Genomic DNA, 19,693 nt, shown 5'->3' with positions numbered 1-19,693 from the left:
TGTGTTTTGCGGATTCGCAATTTGCGGACTGTAAAACATCCAACGGTGGTGTTGCATGGGCCCTACTGAAGAGCAGTGGTAAGGCTACTTTCACACTAGCGTTGTTTTAATCCGGCGTTCAATTCCGACACTGGAACTGCCCGCCGGATCCGGAAAAACTTGTGAAAACGGATTACATTTGAATCCTGATCAGGCTTTCGATCACAATGGAAAAATGCATTGGAAAAAACGGATCCGCCATTTATAGACTTAACTTTTTTTTCACATTTTTCGGGTTTAACATGCAAAAGCCGGATCCGTTTTGACTGAACACACGGGGCCGGATCCGGCGTTAATGCAAGTCAATGGGAAAAAAGCCTGATCAGGCGTTCAATCAAAGTGTTCAGGCTTTTTGGCCGGAGGTAAAAATACTGCATGCTACGTTTTTCTGAAAAGCCTGATCAGTCAAAAAGACTGAACAGAAGACATCCTGATGCATCCTGAAGGACTGACTCTCCATTCAGAATGCATTAGGATAAAACTGATCAGTTCTTTTCCGGATTTGAGCCCCTAGGACGGAACTCAGCGCCGGAAAAGAAAAACGCTAGTGTGAAAGTACCCTAACATGTTCTCTGCGGCGAGGAGCTGTCCTTGTGCGACATGACGTTTTATGCCCATATACATCGTGCCAACTGCTGGGCATTACAGTCGGTTTTTCCAGGTTTCAGTGGAAATAAATGCTCTATAGTAATAAACAGTAACAATAACGCGATCCGTGTGTAATGGAAATAACACAACTTACTAAAGGCTAGAAATTGTAGCCGAATAGGTGCAATTGAAAAGCACACAATTAGCGACACGGCTGTGACATTTGTGAACGTACCCTGCGGCTACAGATTGTCCAGTATAAAAATAGTGCGGAATGAAATCCTTCCAACAAATGGCAGTGGGTAGGACACATAGCAAGAAGGACAGAGAACAGATGGCCGGGCACCGAGAGGCAGCGGTTGTGAGAGACCGAGAAACACTAGGGATACGGCCAAAATCTAATCAGCAGGCTCAAGTGGGAAACCGCTCCACTCCATTCCTGACAGCCATTTACAAACATGAGCCCGAGCAAGACGGCGGCGCGAAGAGCGCGAGTACTCTGGAGGAGCCGTAATATTCGGGAACATCCAAAATATCTACAACAGGTGCACAATGTGGACGGTTTAAGAATTTTATTCATTTTGTTCCATATTTTGCTTAATTCTGTTAATAAAAATAAAAAATATTTTTTTGCTGTTCTGTTACATAAATACGTGTATGGAAAAAAGAATGACCATGGGTCTGTAAGGCTGTTTTGCAGAAATGCATTTCCACACCAAAAGCACAAAACGTTTTTTTGTGCGGATTTGATGTCTTGCAAAGAAAAGGGTAAAATCCGCACAAAAGAACCGTACAAGGAATTGACGAGTTGCGGATTTTAAAATCCACATGACAGGTCTGTTTCCTCAATTTAAAGAAAACAAAAAACAAAGTGTACATGACATTTGTCGACAGCACACCGTGTCCTGTCCGCATCTGCATGTCCGTTCCGTGACCCCGCAAAAAAGATAGAGCACGTCCTAGTCTTGTCCATGAACAGACATTTGTAACCTAGCGTGAGCAATACGGAAGGGAAAATGCAGGTTGCACACGGCCGATATCTGTGTTTGGTCGATACTAGGGCTGCACGATATGGGAATTTTGTGCGATTGCGATTAGGGCCCTAAAAATTGCGATAACGGTATGCGATGCGATATTTTAAGGGAATTGTGCTAGAGGTCTATTTGCTTGGATTTTCAAGGCAAAAGCACACACAAATTACTGATAATGCTGAAATGTAGTTATGCTTAACTCAAGAACTGAAATGCAGTGTTTTTCAAAATAAAACATCTTTTACTAAATTAAATAACATATTTGCATTACTGCAAAAGTACAAAATACAAAACTTGCCATTTTCTTAATAGCGCTGCACAGAACAGATAAATAAAATAGAATAAATACAAGAACATTTGTTCATTAAAATAACGACTTGCCTCCAGCCCCTCCTCCCTCCCCATACTGTAACTGATGTATCGCCGGCCGCGCTGTGCAGCATAGCGGCCGCGATACATCCGTGTCAACCACGTAAAAAGTCAACCATCGCTTTATAAGGCGCACTGCCATTTTCCCCCCAAATTGAAATTCCCAGCTAAAGCCGCAAACATAATTGACATTCTGTGCATTTGGAAATCTGCACAGGAAAAGCGTACATGAGATTCGTGTCATCTCCCACTTCGCTGGTGCTGTACTACGCTGCAGGAATCCACTAGGAAAAACGCACATTTTCCGCAACGTGTGCAGGTGGTCTAAGACATGCCGCATTTTCCATAGGAAACATCTCCACGTGTGACCACAAGTCCCAAATCACTAAGGCCCCTTTCACACGGGCGAGTTTTCCGTGCGGGTGCGATGCGTGCGGTGAACGCACTGCACCCGCACTGAATCCTGACCCATTCATTTCTATGGGGCTGTGCACACGAGCGGTGATTTTCACGCATCACTTATGCGTTGCGTGAAAATCGCAGCATGCTCCTCTTTGTGCGTTTTTCACGTAACGCAGGCCCTATAGAAATGAATGGGGTTGCGTGAAAATCGCATGCATCCGCAAGCAAGTGCGGATGCGGTGCGATTTTCACGCATGGGTTCTAGGTGACAGTCTATTCACTGTATTATTTTCCCTTATAACATGGTTATAAGGGAAAATAATAGCATTCTGACTACAGAATGCTTAGTATAATAGTGCTGGAAGGGTTAAAAATAATAAAAAAAGTTAACTCACCTTCTCCTCTTGTTAGCGTAGATCCCGGTCTGTTCTTTAGCTGTGGCTGAAGGACCTTTGATGACGTCAGATCACATGCTCCATCACCACGGTGATGGACCATGTGATTGGAGCATGTGATCTGACGTCACCTCAGGTCATTCAGTCCACAGCTAAAGAACAGACCGGGATCTACGCTAACAAGAGGAGAAGGTGAGTTAACTTTTTTATTATTTTTAACCCTTCCAGCCCTATTATACTAAGCATTCTGTAGTCAGAATGCTATTATTTTCCCTTATAACCATGTTATAAGGGAAAATAATACAATCTTCAGAACATCAATCCCAAGCCCGAACTTCTGTGAAGAAGTTCGGGTCTGGGTACCAAACATGCGCGATTTTTCTCACGTGAGTGCAAAACGCATGACAATGTTTTGCACTCGCGCGGAAAAATCGCGCATTTTCCCGCAACGCACCCGCCTCTTATCCGGGCAAAAAACATGACGCCCGTGTGAAAGAGGCCTAATAGTGGGGAAAAAAATAAAAAAAAAATAAAAGGTATAGCCAGAAAACTAATGTATGAAAAGTGCCTAAATGACGTCTGGTCCTGGATGTCCAAAACACCCTGAAACGGTTAACTGCGCAGTTCTTTTTCAGGTATAAATAGTCCAAAATCAGTCATGCACCAAAATAGGAGTAATGTGAACAGAGCCCTACTGCAAAACTGACCACGTTCTGACCCAATTCAGACGTCGCTTTTTCCCTCATGAGCTGCCTGTGAATAGTGGGGCCCCTCAGCTACGAGGCGCGCTGCGGAGCCAGACTCGCTTGTATGGGCGCAGCCATCGCACGCCGTGCATTTACACATATAGGAAATTTGAATAAAGATCAGGCTTTGCTCATAGCAGTTCTGGTGATGTGGAAAACCAGGTTATAGCAGATGAGATGGAAAGAAGCGTCTCCATGGCAACGAGGCAGCTCTTAAAACTAGAGGGGGAGGGGCGGCTCATCTTTTGCTAAAGGCCCCAGTAAACAATTTGATGTCAGACTTGTAAAGCTGAAGGGGATTTCTATGACAGCACATGTAAAAACCGCCATATAGTACTACACGATATCCTGCAGTGCAGCCTCCACCAGCATCACACGCCCCATTACCTCCAAACATACGTACGCTATGAAGCAAATGTAGTAAATGTGGTGTATGGGAACATACAGCCTCATAATGGATACACCTCTACAACCATTTTTGTTGCCCTACCGCATTAAACCCCCCCCCCCCCCAAAAAAAAATTTTAAAAAAAAATTCTATTTTCCAAATCGTCCGTTCCATGTATTCCCATGTTCCCACCTATTGGGGGTCATGTGTGCGTCCGGAGTCGCATTCTATTACATTGCCTGGGCAGAGTCGTTTTTCGACATCTTTAAGCCTGGAAATGTGTAAATGTTTGTGAATGTGACGCCAGTGTGAAAAAATACTGTCACATGAGCGTTTAAAAAGTAGCAAAACGGGACCTTATAAAACAAAAACAAACCTGGCGCAGTGCTTTAAGAACACCTCCCCGTTACACATACTGGGGGGCATCTGACACGCCAGTAAAGACTCCACGGGTGGGAGATCTGAACAGTTTATTAGGAGTTTGCCACACACTGGCCCTTGCGACAAAATTTGCGACTTTTTGACGCCAGAAAACTAGTTCACAGCTATAATGAATGACCCTCACTATTTTTTCTGTATTTTTTGACTTTTTGAATGACATTCCTACATCAGGTTACATGCCTTTCTGTTAGATGCCACTTGGTGGCCGTGGTAGCCTTGAACCTTCTGAAGGCTCCCAGGCCTTCACCTCCCCTAAAAACTAAATAGTAGGTGATCAAAAAGTCACACACTTCCCAAAATGAAAAAATAAAGCCTTCAAACGGCTCTGTAGACATAAATATAAAAAAGTTATGAGGGTTAGAATATGGCGAAGAAAAACATTTTTTTCATTTTTTTTTTTAAGAAATAAAACACAAAAAAAAATAAAAAATGCATGAGGCCTAATGCACACGGCCGTATATTTGGTCAATGCCGACCCACATTTTTTTGCGGATTGCACATGGATTCATTCATTTCTATGGGTTTGCAAAAAAGAATCGGACAGCACATAGAACCGCTTTGTGCCTTTTTATTTTTTTTACAGTGGGTCCCGCGATTTGCAGACCGCAAGACGGATACGGTCATGTGCAAGAGGCCTAAAGGTGGTAACGCTGTAATCAGAGTGACCCGTAGAATCAATGTAACAGGTGAATTTTACTGCATAAGGAACACTGTAAAAACGAAACTCATAAAACTGTGCCGACATTACGTTTTTTTCCCCCCATCTGGAATTTCTTTCCAGCTTCCCACTACATCATAGGCCATAGTAAACGGAGCCATTACAAAGTACAACTTGTCTCGCGAGAAACAACCCCTCAGGTATGTGAATTAAAAAATAAAATAGTTAGGGCTCATGCACACGGCCGTGCCTGTATTGGGGCCCACAAACAGCTGTGCCCCCACAAAAGTACTAAGGAGTGCTTCTGTGGGGTTTTTCTCCGTGCCTCCGCACCGCCCCCCCCCCCAAAAAAAAAAAAAAACATGTTCTACTTTTTTGCGGTTGAATAGCTCTGGATCCATCGCAGCAGCCGCACAGATGGTGCCTGTGCATTGGGGACCGCAAATTGCGGCCCCCCCAATGCATGGAACAGCCGAACAGCAGCCGTGCGCATGTGCCCTTATTAGGCGGTTAATTCATTCAACACAAGTTGACGCAAGGTAAGATATAGCAGACTCCTTGGTATAGCGTTTTTCTGTTGTACGGCTCGGCTGCAGTCACTCCACCAGTACGCTCTCCGGATGCAATACTCCAATATAAAAGGAGCGGAAAGTGAGAGCATAAGGTCCCTTTCACACGAGCGGGATTTTTCGCTCGGGTGCAATGCGTGACGTGAACGCAGAGCACCCGCACTGAATCCTGACCGGTTCATTTCTATGGGTCTGTGTACATTAGCGTTGTTTTTCACGCATCAGTTCTGCATTGCGTAAAATTCGCAGCATGTTCTATATCCTGCGTTTTTCACGCAGCCCTGGCTCCATAGAAGTGAATGGGGCTGCGTTAATAACGCATTGCATCTGCAAGCAAGTGCGGATGCGATGCGTTTTTCACTGATGGTTGCTAAGAGATGTTGTTTGTAAACCTTCCGTTTTTTATCACGCGCGTGAAAAACGCATCAAAGCGCATTGCACTCGCGCGGAAAAAACTGAACGCAATCGCAGACAAAACTGACTGAACTTGCTTGCAAAATAGTGCGAGTTTCACTGAACGCATCCCGCCCCAATCCGCAACGCCCGTGTGAAAGGGGCCTAATAGTCACAAAGATCCAGATCACTGCTTACCGCCGTCCTAATTACAGGACTCCGGATCAGGAGTGCAGCGAGTCCTGCGGGGCCTTGGCTTTGTTAGAGATGCTACATAACAGGCTTGACAAGTGGTGGTACTTTTCCACGGGCGCACCTGGCACTGTTCCCACTGCACATGGACGATATGACCTCAATTAACCGCTATTGACTAGGTGTCCCCTGCATCGGAAACGTTCTCTGTGTTGCTGCAGTTTTTCACTTCGAGGATAGATGAATGAGCGTGTCCTCCTACAACCTCCGAAATACAAGGCGTGAGTATTTCTGGATTCTGTTAATCTCTGGGTCTTACTGTGGGAGCCACGATCAACACAAGGTGAGAGATATTGCATCCGAAAAGTGGCATTAAAAAGTCATAAACTATAAAAGTTTGCAAGTTTTTTTTAAAAAAAAATTGTACCTCTTGGTTTTTACTCCACCCTCGCCCATTTCCTTAAAGGGGGCTTTCATATCCAGCCCCCCCCCCCCCCCGACAAATGTATCTTTATTGACGACAGTTTTCAGGCACAAATGAAGCCAGAAATCTACGGCAGCTCTGCGCACTGGCGTGTATCTAGTCCGCTAGAGCAGGGGATACCAAAATCGGCACAGAAAGCTCTGGATAAATCTCCTGACTTAGGGCTCATGCACACGACCGTTTGTATTTTGCGGTCCGCAAAAAATACGGATGACATCCGTGTGCATTCCATATTTTGCGGAACGGAACAGCTGGCCCCTAATAGAACAGTCCTATCCTTGTCCGTAATGCGACAACAATAGGACATGTTATATTTTTTTTGCAGAATGGATATACGGACATGGAATGCACACGGAGCAACTTCCGATTTTTTTGAGGACCCGTTGAAATGAATGGTTTCTGCATACGGTCCTCAAAAAAAGGGGGAACGGACACAGAAAGAAAATATGTTCGTGTGCATGAGCCCTTAAGTGGGGAAACGTATCACAAACGTATCACATTAGTGGTTGACAACCACTAATGCCAGATATTAGTGCTCACAAAGTTGTCACCCCGCTTCCCATAGTATTCACACAAAGTGTGTGGAAGGCATTGACACAAAAAATAAGAACACATTGGGGTGTTATCACTAGAAAAGTAAGATTAAACCCTTTTTTCTGAGGCCCTTACGTGGGTAAGGGCTCATGCACATGGCCGCGGCGCCTGTATTGTGGACCGGAACCGTCTGTGTGCACTCCGTATCACAGACCCATAGACTTGAATGGGTCTGCAATCCTCACGATATGGAGTGGTGCGGAGGCACGAATGGGAAGCCCACGAAGCACTTCAGTGGGATTTCGGTCTGTGCCTCCCTCCGCACCACAAAAAAAAGAACATGTCCTATTTCTTTATTGCAGTGTGGACCGTCTCCTGCGGATTGTGGACCCATTTCTATGGGTCTGTGATGTGCATGAGCCCTAAGGGTAATTTCATGCCACGGCCAAGCCTACATTTGCTGCTGCGGACTCTCCCAATGTGTATGTTGAATATGTTCACACAGTTGTATTAGAACATGGAATTCACATCAAAATCCTTTGGTTTTATGTAGCGCTCCATTTTAAGAGGTTTTGGTGCATTTTTTTGATGTGGTTATTAAAGATCTCCATTCAATTTCAATGGGAATATCCACGTGGAATCTGCACCGGTCCACGAGTGGAGATAAAAAATAAAAAAAACACTTTGCATTAGGTTTTCAGACCGAAAACAACAGAAGGCCAAGATTGGATTTTAGTTATTTCCGCACCAAAATCAGTGGGGAAGAACGTCAAATCCACATCAAAATCCATTTGTAAGAAACATCAATTTTGCAGCCTGTTTGTCCATGGCAAAAAAACTGTGTGTTGTGTAAATCCGCTCTAATAATACATATAGGAAAGGACGAGAAACTGAAACAGAAGTGCCGCTTTCATGCGCTGAGATCACCCTTTCATCAATTATTACGAATTTCCTTTAGAAGGACTCATGCACACGGCCATTTCCGTTTTGCAATCCGCAAAACACAGATGCCAGCCGGGTGTGTTCCGCACTTTACGGAATGGAACGTCCTGCCCTCTATAGTACTGTCCTATGAAGAATAGGACATGTTCTATTTTTGGGCACAAATACGGATGCGGACAGCACATGGGCATCTTTTGCAGCCTCACTGAAGTGAATGCATTTGACCCACAGAAAATGCGTATCGGATGTGGCCCAAAAACATGTTCATGTGCATGAGCCCTAAGGCTGGGGCTACACGCTGACAGGTGTCACAGGGGCAGCACTGCATCCATAGAAAAGAATGGGGTCCCAGCGCGACTCGCACGTTTCTGTGACCACAGATTTGCAAATAATCCATTAGGGTTGGAGTCCTGCTACTTCTATGGCTGCAGCACTACACTGCGATCCTGGGTCGTGCGACACCCGTCACGTGGCCCTAGCCTTAGAAGGGTTTACATTTCCCCGTTTTTCTCCCTGTACAGCACAGGGCACCTGTCCATTCATGACTGGTAATCCTTGGCACAGACCCAGAGAACATGGTGTCGGGAAGGTGTGTGAATCACGGCCTGTGTCAGCATTTTCCTCATTCCTTAGAACACGCTGGGTCTTTTTATGTGGCGGAGGAGGGGGGGGGGGGGTAGAATACGTGGGAACAGGAAGAAAAGTCCGTATTCTGCAGCTTGCTGAACCTGATGAAGCACCAGTCACATAACCGGGGCATGGCAGAGAAGGAGGTATAGATTACATTTGTCTGAAAACCCAGAGGTGAAAGGCGTCATCCACACGGAGCAGAGAAAATCTGCCGAACTCTGGAATCCGCTTTTTATAGACTATTACAGTTGCACAGTGTCGTGGTCTGGCGGTGTGTGTACCTTTCCCATATGAGCTCATAAGTGGCATCAGTTGTAACCAATACTAAAAAACAGCCAAAAGGACGCACTGTCAGTTTTTTCATCCATTTTCTGGCCATTTGTCTGTTTTTAATGGCCCCTTTGCATTCTTTTTTTTTTTCGTGTCCATTATAATAAGTTGTTATCATTATTTTTTCTTTTTGAACACTCCAACCGCTGCAGTGCCCTCACTATATACCCCCACTGACCCCAATATAAATAATAGTCACCTTATTGCCCTCTGGATATGCACCCCTGCAGTTTCCCCAGTGTCTGTAATGCCCCTATAGTGGGCCTAGTATATATAAGGTGCCCAAACAGTGGCCCCAGTATATAAAATGCCCCCCAACAGTGCATAGTAAGTGTTCCCTTGTCTTCAAGTGGATGACGTTTTGTTTTGTTTTTTAAATCCCTGAAAAGCACTTTTACCCATTTTTAACGGCTATTAGATGGGCGCACTCCTGTCTAAATGACTGTTACAAACAAGCCCATTGATTTCAAAGGGTCCTGTCTATTTCTTGATGGCCTCGATTCACTAGCCATTAAGAAAAAAATAAAAAATAAACGCCACGTGAATAAACTCATAGACTTCTACTGGTTCTGGAAAGGGCAGTGTGACGCCATCACATCCATTTTCCATGTTCGCGTGAATGTAAATGTTCTACCCCTGGATATTTTCACGTGAACTTAAAGATATAACCTGAAAATGACCCTGTGTAGAATTTCTATTTATCAAGATCGCTATATACTTGAACCTATGAAAGGGTTTTATCAAGAATATTTAACTATTTAGTTCTGGCCCATAACCTGCATCGCCTATTTACAGATTCATACTTCCCCGTTTCTTTTGGTTGAAGTCATATGGATATGGTCTTGTGTCCCGCTGCAGCCAATGACTGGCTTCAGTGGTGGTGTTATTTGGGGACATGTTACCACTGAAGCGGTCCAGGACCTGCCAGAAGACATCAAGCAGGAAGACAGATGATCAGAAGCCAGCACGCACGCAGGCTCAGTGCAGCAGGTAAGTAGGAATCTGGCAGCTAGGGGACAGCAGTAACGAGAGACATATCCTGGAATATCCCTTTAAGGCCTCATGCACGCAACCGTTGTGTGCATCCGTGGCCGTTGTGCGCATCCGTGGCTGTTGTGCCGTTTTCCGTTTTTTTGGGCGGACCCATCGACTTTCAATGGGTCTGTGGAAAAATCGGAAAATGCAGTTTTGCAGCCGAGACCGTGTATCCTGTCCGTCAAAAAAATATGACCTGTCCTATTTTTTGGACGGACAACGGTTCACGGACCCATTCAAGTCAATGGGTCCGTGAAAGAACACGGATGCACACAAGATTGGCCAGTGCGCCCCCCCTCCCTCTATTGCATTAACATTGGTAGCAGCGTGCAACCCCCCTTCCTCCCTCTATTGTTTTAATACATTGGTGGCAGTGTGCGCCCCCCGCCCCCCCCTTCCTCCCTCTATTGCATTAACATTGGTGGCAGTGTGCGACCCCCCTTCCTCCCTCTATTCTTTTAATACATTGGTGGCAGTGTGCGCCCCCCACTCCCCCCCCAGATCATTGGTGGCAGCGGAGTTCCGATCGGAGTCCCAGTTTAATCGCTGGGGCTCCAATCGGTAACCATGGCAACGAGGACGCTACTGCAGTCCTGGTTGCCATGGTTACTTAGCCTTAGCAATAGTAGAAGCATCATACTTACCTGCTGGCTGCTGCGATGTCTGCGTCCGGCCGGGAGCTCCTCCTACTGGTAAGTGACAGCAAGGCGCCGCACAGACCTGTCACTTACCAGTAGGAGGAGCTCCCGGCCGGACACAGAGATCGCAGCAGCCAGCAGGTAAGTATTATGCTTCTACTCCGCTGCCACCAATGATCGGTGGGGGGGGGGGGGGGAGGGAAGAGGCGTTCCCATGGTGATGGGGACGCTTCAAGTTAAAATGTTCGGGTGTCCGCTTGTGAGCTCCGTTTGAAGGGGCTCACAAGCGGCCCCGAACACATCCGTCCAGCCCTAATGCATTCTGAGTGGACGCGGATCCGCTCAGAATGCATCAGTCTGGCAGCGTTCAGCCTCCGCTCCGCAGGTGGACACCTGAACGCTGCTTGCAGCGTTCGGGTGTCCGCCTGGCCGTGCGGAGGCGAGCGGATCCGTCCAGACTTACAATGTAATCCATAACATTTTTCTTCTTCTGTTGACAGTTCTGAATGAGGCTTGTAGTTTTCCTAGGTATCATTTTTAGATACAAAAGGCGTCTTGAATACTTTTTATTTCTGCTTTTGGGAGGCAGCTATACCGGCCGAGCAGAAAAGGGTTATTTTATAGTACAAGTAGTTACCGATCTGGCGATGTAGTTTCTCTTTTTTTCCCCCATAAGAATACATTTTCTATGGAAAACAGGTTTGATTTTTAGATTTTTTTTATTCTGAGAACAGAAAATGACAATGTCTGTAACCCTTTCAGTGCTTTCACAATACATTGCAATACCTCGGTTATGCAGCTATCATTTCTTTCAGGGTTCCACAGTCTTATCTAATAAGGTCCTGTCTTAAAGCGTACCTCCTGATTCCCAAGAAAACTATTTATACCGAAGGACTTTGCAATATAATAGTTTTTCTAAAGGCTTGCATTAGCGAGTTCTGCTGTTATCACCCATCATGGACCGGCTGAGAACAGTGCTGTAGGCTGCATTTAACTAGACGGGGTCCTTTTCTGCTTAACAGGCTAGGGGCCAACGCTGCAGGATCCTTCTGCACCGGCTTTCGCACTGAAGACGATGGCTTAGCAGCTAGAACTGGATGCAGTCTAGTCAAGTGAAGCCTGCAGCACACCACTTGGCCGGTCTGTGCGCCAAATTTCTGTAATGCACTGATTTAGCCAAATTATTATTTTGCTAATTATTTTTGGGGGGAGAATCTGGAGGTACGCTTAATGTAGTCCATAACAGATTCTGGTAAACTATCGGCAACCCATGATCACGGAGCCCCCCCATCTCTGACTGATCATGGCACCTGAAGGACTGCAGCAGAGTGTCAGCTGTATGTTACAGGAAGCAAGAAACGGATGTGCGGGAGCTACATCTGTCAGTGCTGTAAAACGGTGGTAAAGCGTGGTGAACTACATACAGCCAGGTCCATAATTATTGGGACATCGACACAATTATAACATTTTTGGCTCTATACAACACCACAATGGATTTGAAATGAAACGAACAAGATGTGCTTTAACTGCAGACTGTCAGCCTTAATTTGAGGGCATTTACATCCAAATCAGGTGCACGGTGTAGGAATTACAACACTTTGCATATGTGTCTCCCACTTGTTAAGGGACCAAAAGTAATGGGACAGAATAATATTCATAAATCAAACTTTCACTTTTTAATACTTGGTTGCAAATCCTTTGCAGTCAATTACAGCCTGAAGTCTGGAACGCATAGACATCTCCAGATGCTGGGTTTCATCCCTGGTAATGCTCTACCAGGCCTCTATTGCAGCTGTCTTCAGTTCCTACTTGTTCTTGGGGCATTTTCCCTTCAGTTTTGTGTTCAGCAAGTGAAAAGCATGCTCAATCGGATTCAGGTCAGGTGATTGACTTGGCCATTGCATAACATTCCACTTCTTTCCCTTAAAAAACTCTTTGGTTGCTTTTGCAGTATGCTTTGGGTCATTGTCCATCTGCACTGTGAAGCGCTGTCCAATGAGTTCTGAAGCATTTGGCTGAATATGAGCAGATAATATTGCCCCAAACACTTCAGAATTCATCCTGCTGCTTTTGTCAGCAGTCAAATCATCAATAAATACAAGAGAACCAGTTCCATTGGCAGCCATACACGCCCATGACACTACCACCACCATGCTTCACTGATGAGGTGGTATGCTTAGGATCATAAGCAGTTCCTTTCCTTCTCCATACGCTTCTCTTCCCATCACTCTGGTACGAGTTGATCTTGGTCTCATCTGTCCATAGGATGTTGTTCCAGAACTGTGAAGGCTTTTTTAGATGTCGTTTGGCAAACTCTAATCTGGCCTTCCTGTTTTTGAGGCTCACCAATGGTTTACATCATGTGGTGAACCCTCTGTATTCTCTCTGGTGAAGTCTTCTCTTGATTGTTGACTTTTACACACTTACACCTACCTCCTGGAGAGTGTTCTTGATCTGGCCAACTGTTGTGAGGGGTGTTTTCATCACCAGGGAAAGAATTATTCGGTCATCCATCACAGTTGTTTTCTGTGGTCTTCCGGGTCTTTTGGTGTTTCTGAGCTCACCGATGCGTTCCTTCTTTTTAACCACTTCAACCCCCCTAGCTAAAACACCCTTAATGAACAGGCCACTTTTTACACTTCTGCACTACACTACTTTCACCGTTTATTGCTCGGTCATGCAACTTACCACCCAAATGAATTTTACCTCCTTTTCTTCTCACTAATAGAGCTTTCATTTGGTGGTATTTCATTGCTGCTGACATTTTTACTTTTTTTGTTATTAATCGAAATTTAACTATTTTTTGATTTAAAAAAATGACATTTTTCACTTTCAGTTGTAAAATTTTGCAAAAAAAAAAACGACATCCATATATAAATTTTTTGCTAAATTTATTGTTCTACATGTCTTTGATAAAAAAAAAAGATGGTTTGGGTAAAAGTTATAGCGTTTACAAACTATGGTACAAAAATGTGAATTTCCACTTTTTGAAGCAGCTCTGACTTTCTGAGCACCTGTCATGTTTCCTGAGGTTCTACAATGCCCAGATAGTAGAAAAACCCCACAAATGACCCCATTTCGGAAAGTAGACACGCTAAGGTATTCACTGATGGGCATAGTGAGTTCATAGAACTTTTTATTTTTTGTCACAAGTTAGCGGAAAATGATGATTTTCTTTTTTCTTTTTTTCTTACAAAGTCTCATATTCCACTAACTTGTGACAAAATAAAAACTTCCATGAACTCACTATGCCCATCACAAAATACCTTGGGGCGTCTTCTTTCCAAAATGGGGTCACTTGTGGGGTAGTTATACTGCCCTGGCATTTTAGGGGCCCAGATGCGTAAGAAGTAGTTTGAAATCAAAATCTGTAAAAAATGACCGGTGAAATCCGAAAGGTGCTCTTTGGAATATGTGCCCCTTTGCCCACCTTGGCTGCAAAAAAATGTCACACATCTGGTATCGCCGTACTCAGGAGAAGTTGGGGAACGTGTTTTGGGGTGTCATTTTACATATACCCATGCTGGGTGAGAGAAATGTTTTGGCAAAAGACAACTTTTCCCATTTTTTTTTTATACAAAGTTGGCATTTGACCAAGATATTTATCTCACCCAGCATGGGTATATGTAAAATGACACCCCAAAACACATTCCCCAACTTCTCCTGAGTACAACGATACCAGATGTGTGACACCTTTTGCAGCCTAGGTGGGCAAAGGGGCCCACATTCCAAAAAGCACCTTTAGGATTTCACTGGCCATTTTTTACAGATTTTGATTTCAAACTACTTTGCACACATTAGGGCCCCTAAATTGCCAGGGCAGTATAACTACCCCACAAGTGACCCCATTTTGGAAAGAAGACACCCCAAGGTATTCCATGAGGGGCATGGCGAGTTCTTGGAATTTTTTATCACAAGTTAGTGGAATATGAGACTTTGTAAGAAAAAAAAAAAAAGAAAAGAAAAAAAATCATCATTTTCCGCTAACTTGTGACAAAATAAAAAAAAAATTCTAGGAACTCGCCATGCCCCTCACAGAATACCTTGGGGTGTCTTCTTTCCAAAATGGGGTCACTTGTGGGGTAGTTATACTGCCCTGGCATTCTAGGGGCCCTAATGTGTGGTAAGTAGTTTAAAATCAAAATCTGTAAAAAATGACCTGTGAAATCCGAAAGGTGCTCTTTGGAATGTGTGCCCCTTTGCCCACCTAGGCGGCAAGAAAGTGTCACACATGTGGTATCGCCGTACTCAGGAGAAGTTGGGGAATGTGTTTTGCGGTGTCATTTTACATATACCCATGCTGGGTGAGATAAATATCTTGGCAAAAGACAACTTTTCCCATTTTTTTATACAAAGTTGGCATTTGACCAAGATATTTATCTCACCCAGCATGGGTATATGTAAAATGACACCCCAAAACACATTCCCCAACTTCTCCTGAGTACGGCGATACCAGATCTGTGACACTTTTTTGCAGCCTAGATGCGCAAAACGGCGCAAATTCCTTTTAGGAGGGCATTTTTAGACATTTGGATCCCAGACTTCTTCTCACGCTTTCGGGCCCCTAAAATGCCAGGGCAGTATAAATACCCCACATGTGACCCCATTTTGGAAAGAAGACACCCCAAGGTATTCAATGAGGGGCATGGCGAGTTCATAGAAATATTTTTATTTGGCACAAGTTAGCAGAAATTGATTTTTTTTTTGTATATTCTCACAAAGTCTCCCTTTCCGCTAACTTGGGACAAAAATTTCAATCTTTCATGGACTCAATATGCCCCTCACGGAATACCTTGGGGCGTCTTCTTTCCGAAATGGGGTCACATGTGGGGTATTTATACTGCCCTGGCATTTTAGGGGCCCTAAAGCGTGAGAAGAAGTCTGGAATATAAATGTCTAAAAAAATTTACGCATTTGGATTCCGTGAGGCGTATGGTGAGTTCATGTGAGATTTTATTTTTTGACACAAGTTAGTGGAATATGAGACTTTGTAAGGAAAAAAAAACAATTTCCGCTAACTTGGGCCAAAAAAATGTCTGAATGGAGCCTTACAGGGGAGTGATCAATGACAGGGGGGTGATCACCCACATAGACTCCCTGATCACCCCCTTGTCATTGATCACCCCCCTGTAAGGCTCCATTCAGACGTCCGTATGATTTTTACGGATCCACGGATCGGATCCGCAAAACACATACGGACGTCTGAATGGAGCCTTACAGGGGGGTGATCAATGACAGGGGGGTGATCACCTCATATACACTCCCTGATCACCCTGAATGGAGCCTTACAGGGGGGTGATCAATGACAGGGGGGTGATCAGGGAGTCTAGATGGGGTGATCAGGGGTTCATAAGGGGTTAATAAGTGACCGGGGGGGGGGTGTAGTGTAGTGTTTTGTGGTACTTTACAGGAAGCAGGTATATTAGATGCTATTATCAAAACAGCGTCTAATATACCTGTTAGGGGTTAAAAAAAAAATCGTATCTCCAGCCTGCCAGCGAGCGATCGCCGCTGGCAGGCTGGAGATCCACTCGCTTACCTTCCGATCCTGTATATCCGCGTTCACAGGAAATCTCGGCTCGCGCGAGATGACGCATATATGCGTGACTCTGCGCAGGGCTGCCGCCTCCGGAACGCGAATCTGCGTTAGGCGGTCCGGAGGTGGTTAAGGATGCTCCATACAGTTGTTTTGGCCATGCCTAATGTTTTTGCCATCTCTCTGATGGGTTTGTTTTGTTTTTTCAGCCTAATGATGGCTTGCTTCACTGGCCATGGAACAGCTGAGAAGCCAATTGTCCCATTACTTTTGGTCCATTTACAAGTGGGAGGCACATATGCAAACTGTTGTAAATACCCTCAAATTAAAGCTGACAGTCTGCAGTTAAAGCACATCTTGTTCGTTTCATTTCAAATCCATTGTGGTGGTGTATAGAGCCAAAAATGTTAGAATTGTGTCGATGTCCCAATATTTATGGACCCGACTGTACCTTATGTTACTTAGGGCCCATGCACACGACTGTTTTTGTCCGCATCCGATCCGCTATTTTTGCAGGACCCATTCATTTTAATAGGAGTGCAATGTCCGCATGTCCGTTCTGCGGCACTCAAAAAAAATAGAACATGTTTTACGGGCAAGGATAAGACAGTTCTATAGAGGGCGGGACATTCTGTTCTGAAAGATGCGGTACACACATGGCTCTGTATTTTGTGGATCAGCAATTTGCGGCCTGCAAAAACGGCAACGGCGTGTGCCCGAGACCTTACCTTGCACTGATCCAGAGTTGTAACCTGTAGTACAGTACAGAACTACATTAACTTTTTTTTTGCTGGCTTCAGAGCTTTACTTTTTCACCATTATGGGCAGACTCAAAGTTTGATCAGAACTTGTCCTGGTAAGCTGCATCCCGAGAACTGCCACCATGACACCTGGCACTGCACGTGTATGTATTCTTGTCTTTGTCCGGCCTTAACACAGGCCCAAAGCGGCTGAAACGTTGCCTGTCACGTTAAAATGTGACTAAAAAGCTGACTTTTAGGAGAAACCTGGTTTCTTGGATCTTTACCATTAAATGGCCTGAAAACTACCTGCTTCTCTACATTATCGGAGCTGAAGACAAACTTGCTGTTTTTGACAGCTGAATTGTGAATGCAGCTCTGCGCTAAAATCGGGGTCAGTACAAGATATGCCATACAACAAAGTATCTACAAATTTACTCAACTATTAATGTAATTATATATATATATATATATATATATATATATATATATATATATATATATATATATATATATATATATATATATATTTGTGGTCATGGCTACGGCCAAGAGGTATCCGAAGGACCCTAGGGAGAAAACAACGGGAACAACCTAACCCAGCTAGGCGTGTCTTAGCTGACCTGACTAAATGGCTTGTTGTGTGCCCTAAGCCATGATCGTGGGTAGGCCTATACATATATACACACATACATATATACACACACAGTTAGGTCCATATATATATTTTGAGACTGACAAATTTAGTATTTCGGATTTTACCCGTTTACTAAATCATATTCAAGTTATAGTTATATAGTAGACATGGACAAAGTCTAGACTAGGCTTTTATTTGAGGGTGTCCACATTAACGTTGGATGAAGGGTTTAGGAGTTTCAGCTCCTTTACATGTGGCACTCCATTTTTAAAGAGACTTAATGGTTTCATGGGCAGGTGTGGGCGATTCCTTTATTATTTCATTCTCAATTAAAGAGGACCTTTCACCTATCCTGACATTGTGAACTAAGAATACAGACATGGAGAGCGGCGCCCGTGGATCTCACTGCACTTACTGTTATCCCTGGGCGCCGCTCCGTTCTCCTGCTATGCCCTCCGGTATCTCCGGCCACTAAGTTATAGTAGGCGGAGTCTGCCCTTATTCTGCTGTAGCGCTGGCCAAACGCAGCGCAGAGCTCACAGCCTGGGAGGTTATTTTCTCCCAAGCTGTGAGCTCTGTGCTGCGATTGGCCAGCGCTACAGCAGAACAAGGGCAGACTCCGCCTACTATGAAAGGTAAAAGGTCCTCTTCAAGCACATAAAAGTCCTGGAGTTGATTTGAGGTGTGGTGCTTGCATTTTGAAGATTTTGGGGAGAATTAAACATGCGGTCAAAAGGAGCTCTCCATGCAGGTGAAACAAGCTATCCTTCATCTGCGAAAACAGAAGAAAAAAAACATCTGAGAAATTGCTACACTATTAGGAGTGGCAAAATCTACAGTTTGGTACATCCTGAGAAAGAAAGCACTGGTGACCTCAACAATGCAAAAAGACCTGGACGCCCAAGGAAGACAACAGTGGTGGATGATCGCAGAATAATTACCATGGTGGAGAGAAACCCCTTCACAACAGCAACCAAGTGAACAACACTCTCCAGGATTTTAGGCGTATCAATATCTAAATCTACCATAAAGAGAAGACTACGGTACATGAAAGTAAATACAGAGGGTTCACTGCAAGGTGCAAGCCACTCATAAGCCTCAAGAATAAGAAAGTTAGATTGGACTTTGCTAAAAAAAAAAAAAAAAAAACATCCTAAAAAACCAGCACACTTTTGGAAGAACATTCTTTAGACAGATGAAACTATGATCAACCTCTACCAGAATGATGGAATGAAAAAAGTATGGTGAAGGCATGGAACAGCTCATGATCCAAAGCATGCCACATCATTCGTAAAACACGGCAGAGGCCGTGTGATGGCTTGGGCATGCATGGCTGCCAGTGGCGCTGGGTCCCTAGTGTTTATTGATGATGTGACACAGGACAGAAGCAGCCGGATGAATTCTGGGGTTTTCAGAGACATACGGTGTGCTGGAATCCAGCCAAACTGATTGGCAGGAGTTTCATAATACAGATGGACAGAGGAGTTTATTAAAAGCAAAGACGTGGAATATTCTAGAATGGCCGAGTCAGTCACTGGATTAGGGCTGCAGTAAACGATTATTTTAGTAATCGAGTATTCTATCGATTATTTTTTACGATTAATCGAGTAATCTAATAAGAAAAAAAATAATACACTGTTTTCCTTTATAAAAACTCATCAGAACCCCTGCCATCAGCCCAATTGCATCAGCTCCCCCTGGCCCCCTTGTGCCATCAGCTCCCCCTGGCCCCCTTGTGCCATCAGCTCCCCCTGGCCCCCTTGTGCCATCAGCTCCCCCTGGCCCCCTTGTGCCATCAGCTCCCCCTGGCCCCCTTGTGCCATCAGCTCCCCCTGGCCCCCTTGTGCCATCAGCTCCCCCTGGCCCCCTTGTGCCATCAGCTCCCCCTGGCCCCCTTGTGCCATCAGCTCCCCCTGGCCCCCTTGTGCCATCAGCTCCCCCTGGCCCCCTTGTGCCATCAGCTCCCCCTGGCCCCC

At 44.7% G+C, this 19,693-nt stretch overlaps 1 protein-coding gene across 2 annotated transcripts in view; it reads right to left on the bottom strand.

The window, feature by feature from the left end:
• JPH1 (junctophilin 1) overlaps positions 1-19,693 on the bottom strand; it is a 108,722-nt gene that overhangs the window by 50,806 nt on the left and 38,223 nt on the right. The window contains exon 3 of one of the 2 annotated variants that reach the window (XM_044293373.1): positions 18,360-18,489. The exons of the other annotated variant lie outside the window; for it this stretch is intronic. Within the exon in view, the coding sequence (XP_044149308.1) occupies positions 18,486-18,489 (4 nt within the window). The 3' untranslated portion in view covers positions 18,360-18,485. Of the gene's footprint in view, positions 1-18,359; positions 18,490-19,693 lie in introns of those variants that run through there. 2 annotated transcript variants of the gene reach the window in all.

The sequence above is a fragment of the Bufo gargarizans genome, chromosome 5 (assembly GCF_014858855.1).
Source record: "Bufo gargarizans isolate SCDJY-AF-19 chromosome 5, ASM1485885v1, whole genome shotgun sequence".
Lineage (NCBI taxonomy): Eukaryota > Metazoa > Chordata > Amphibia > Anura > Bufonidae > Bufo > Bufo gargarizans.
Note: the sequence above shows the minus strand (reverse complement) of the source record. Positions and strands in the feature narration are given on the sequence as shown.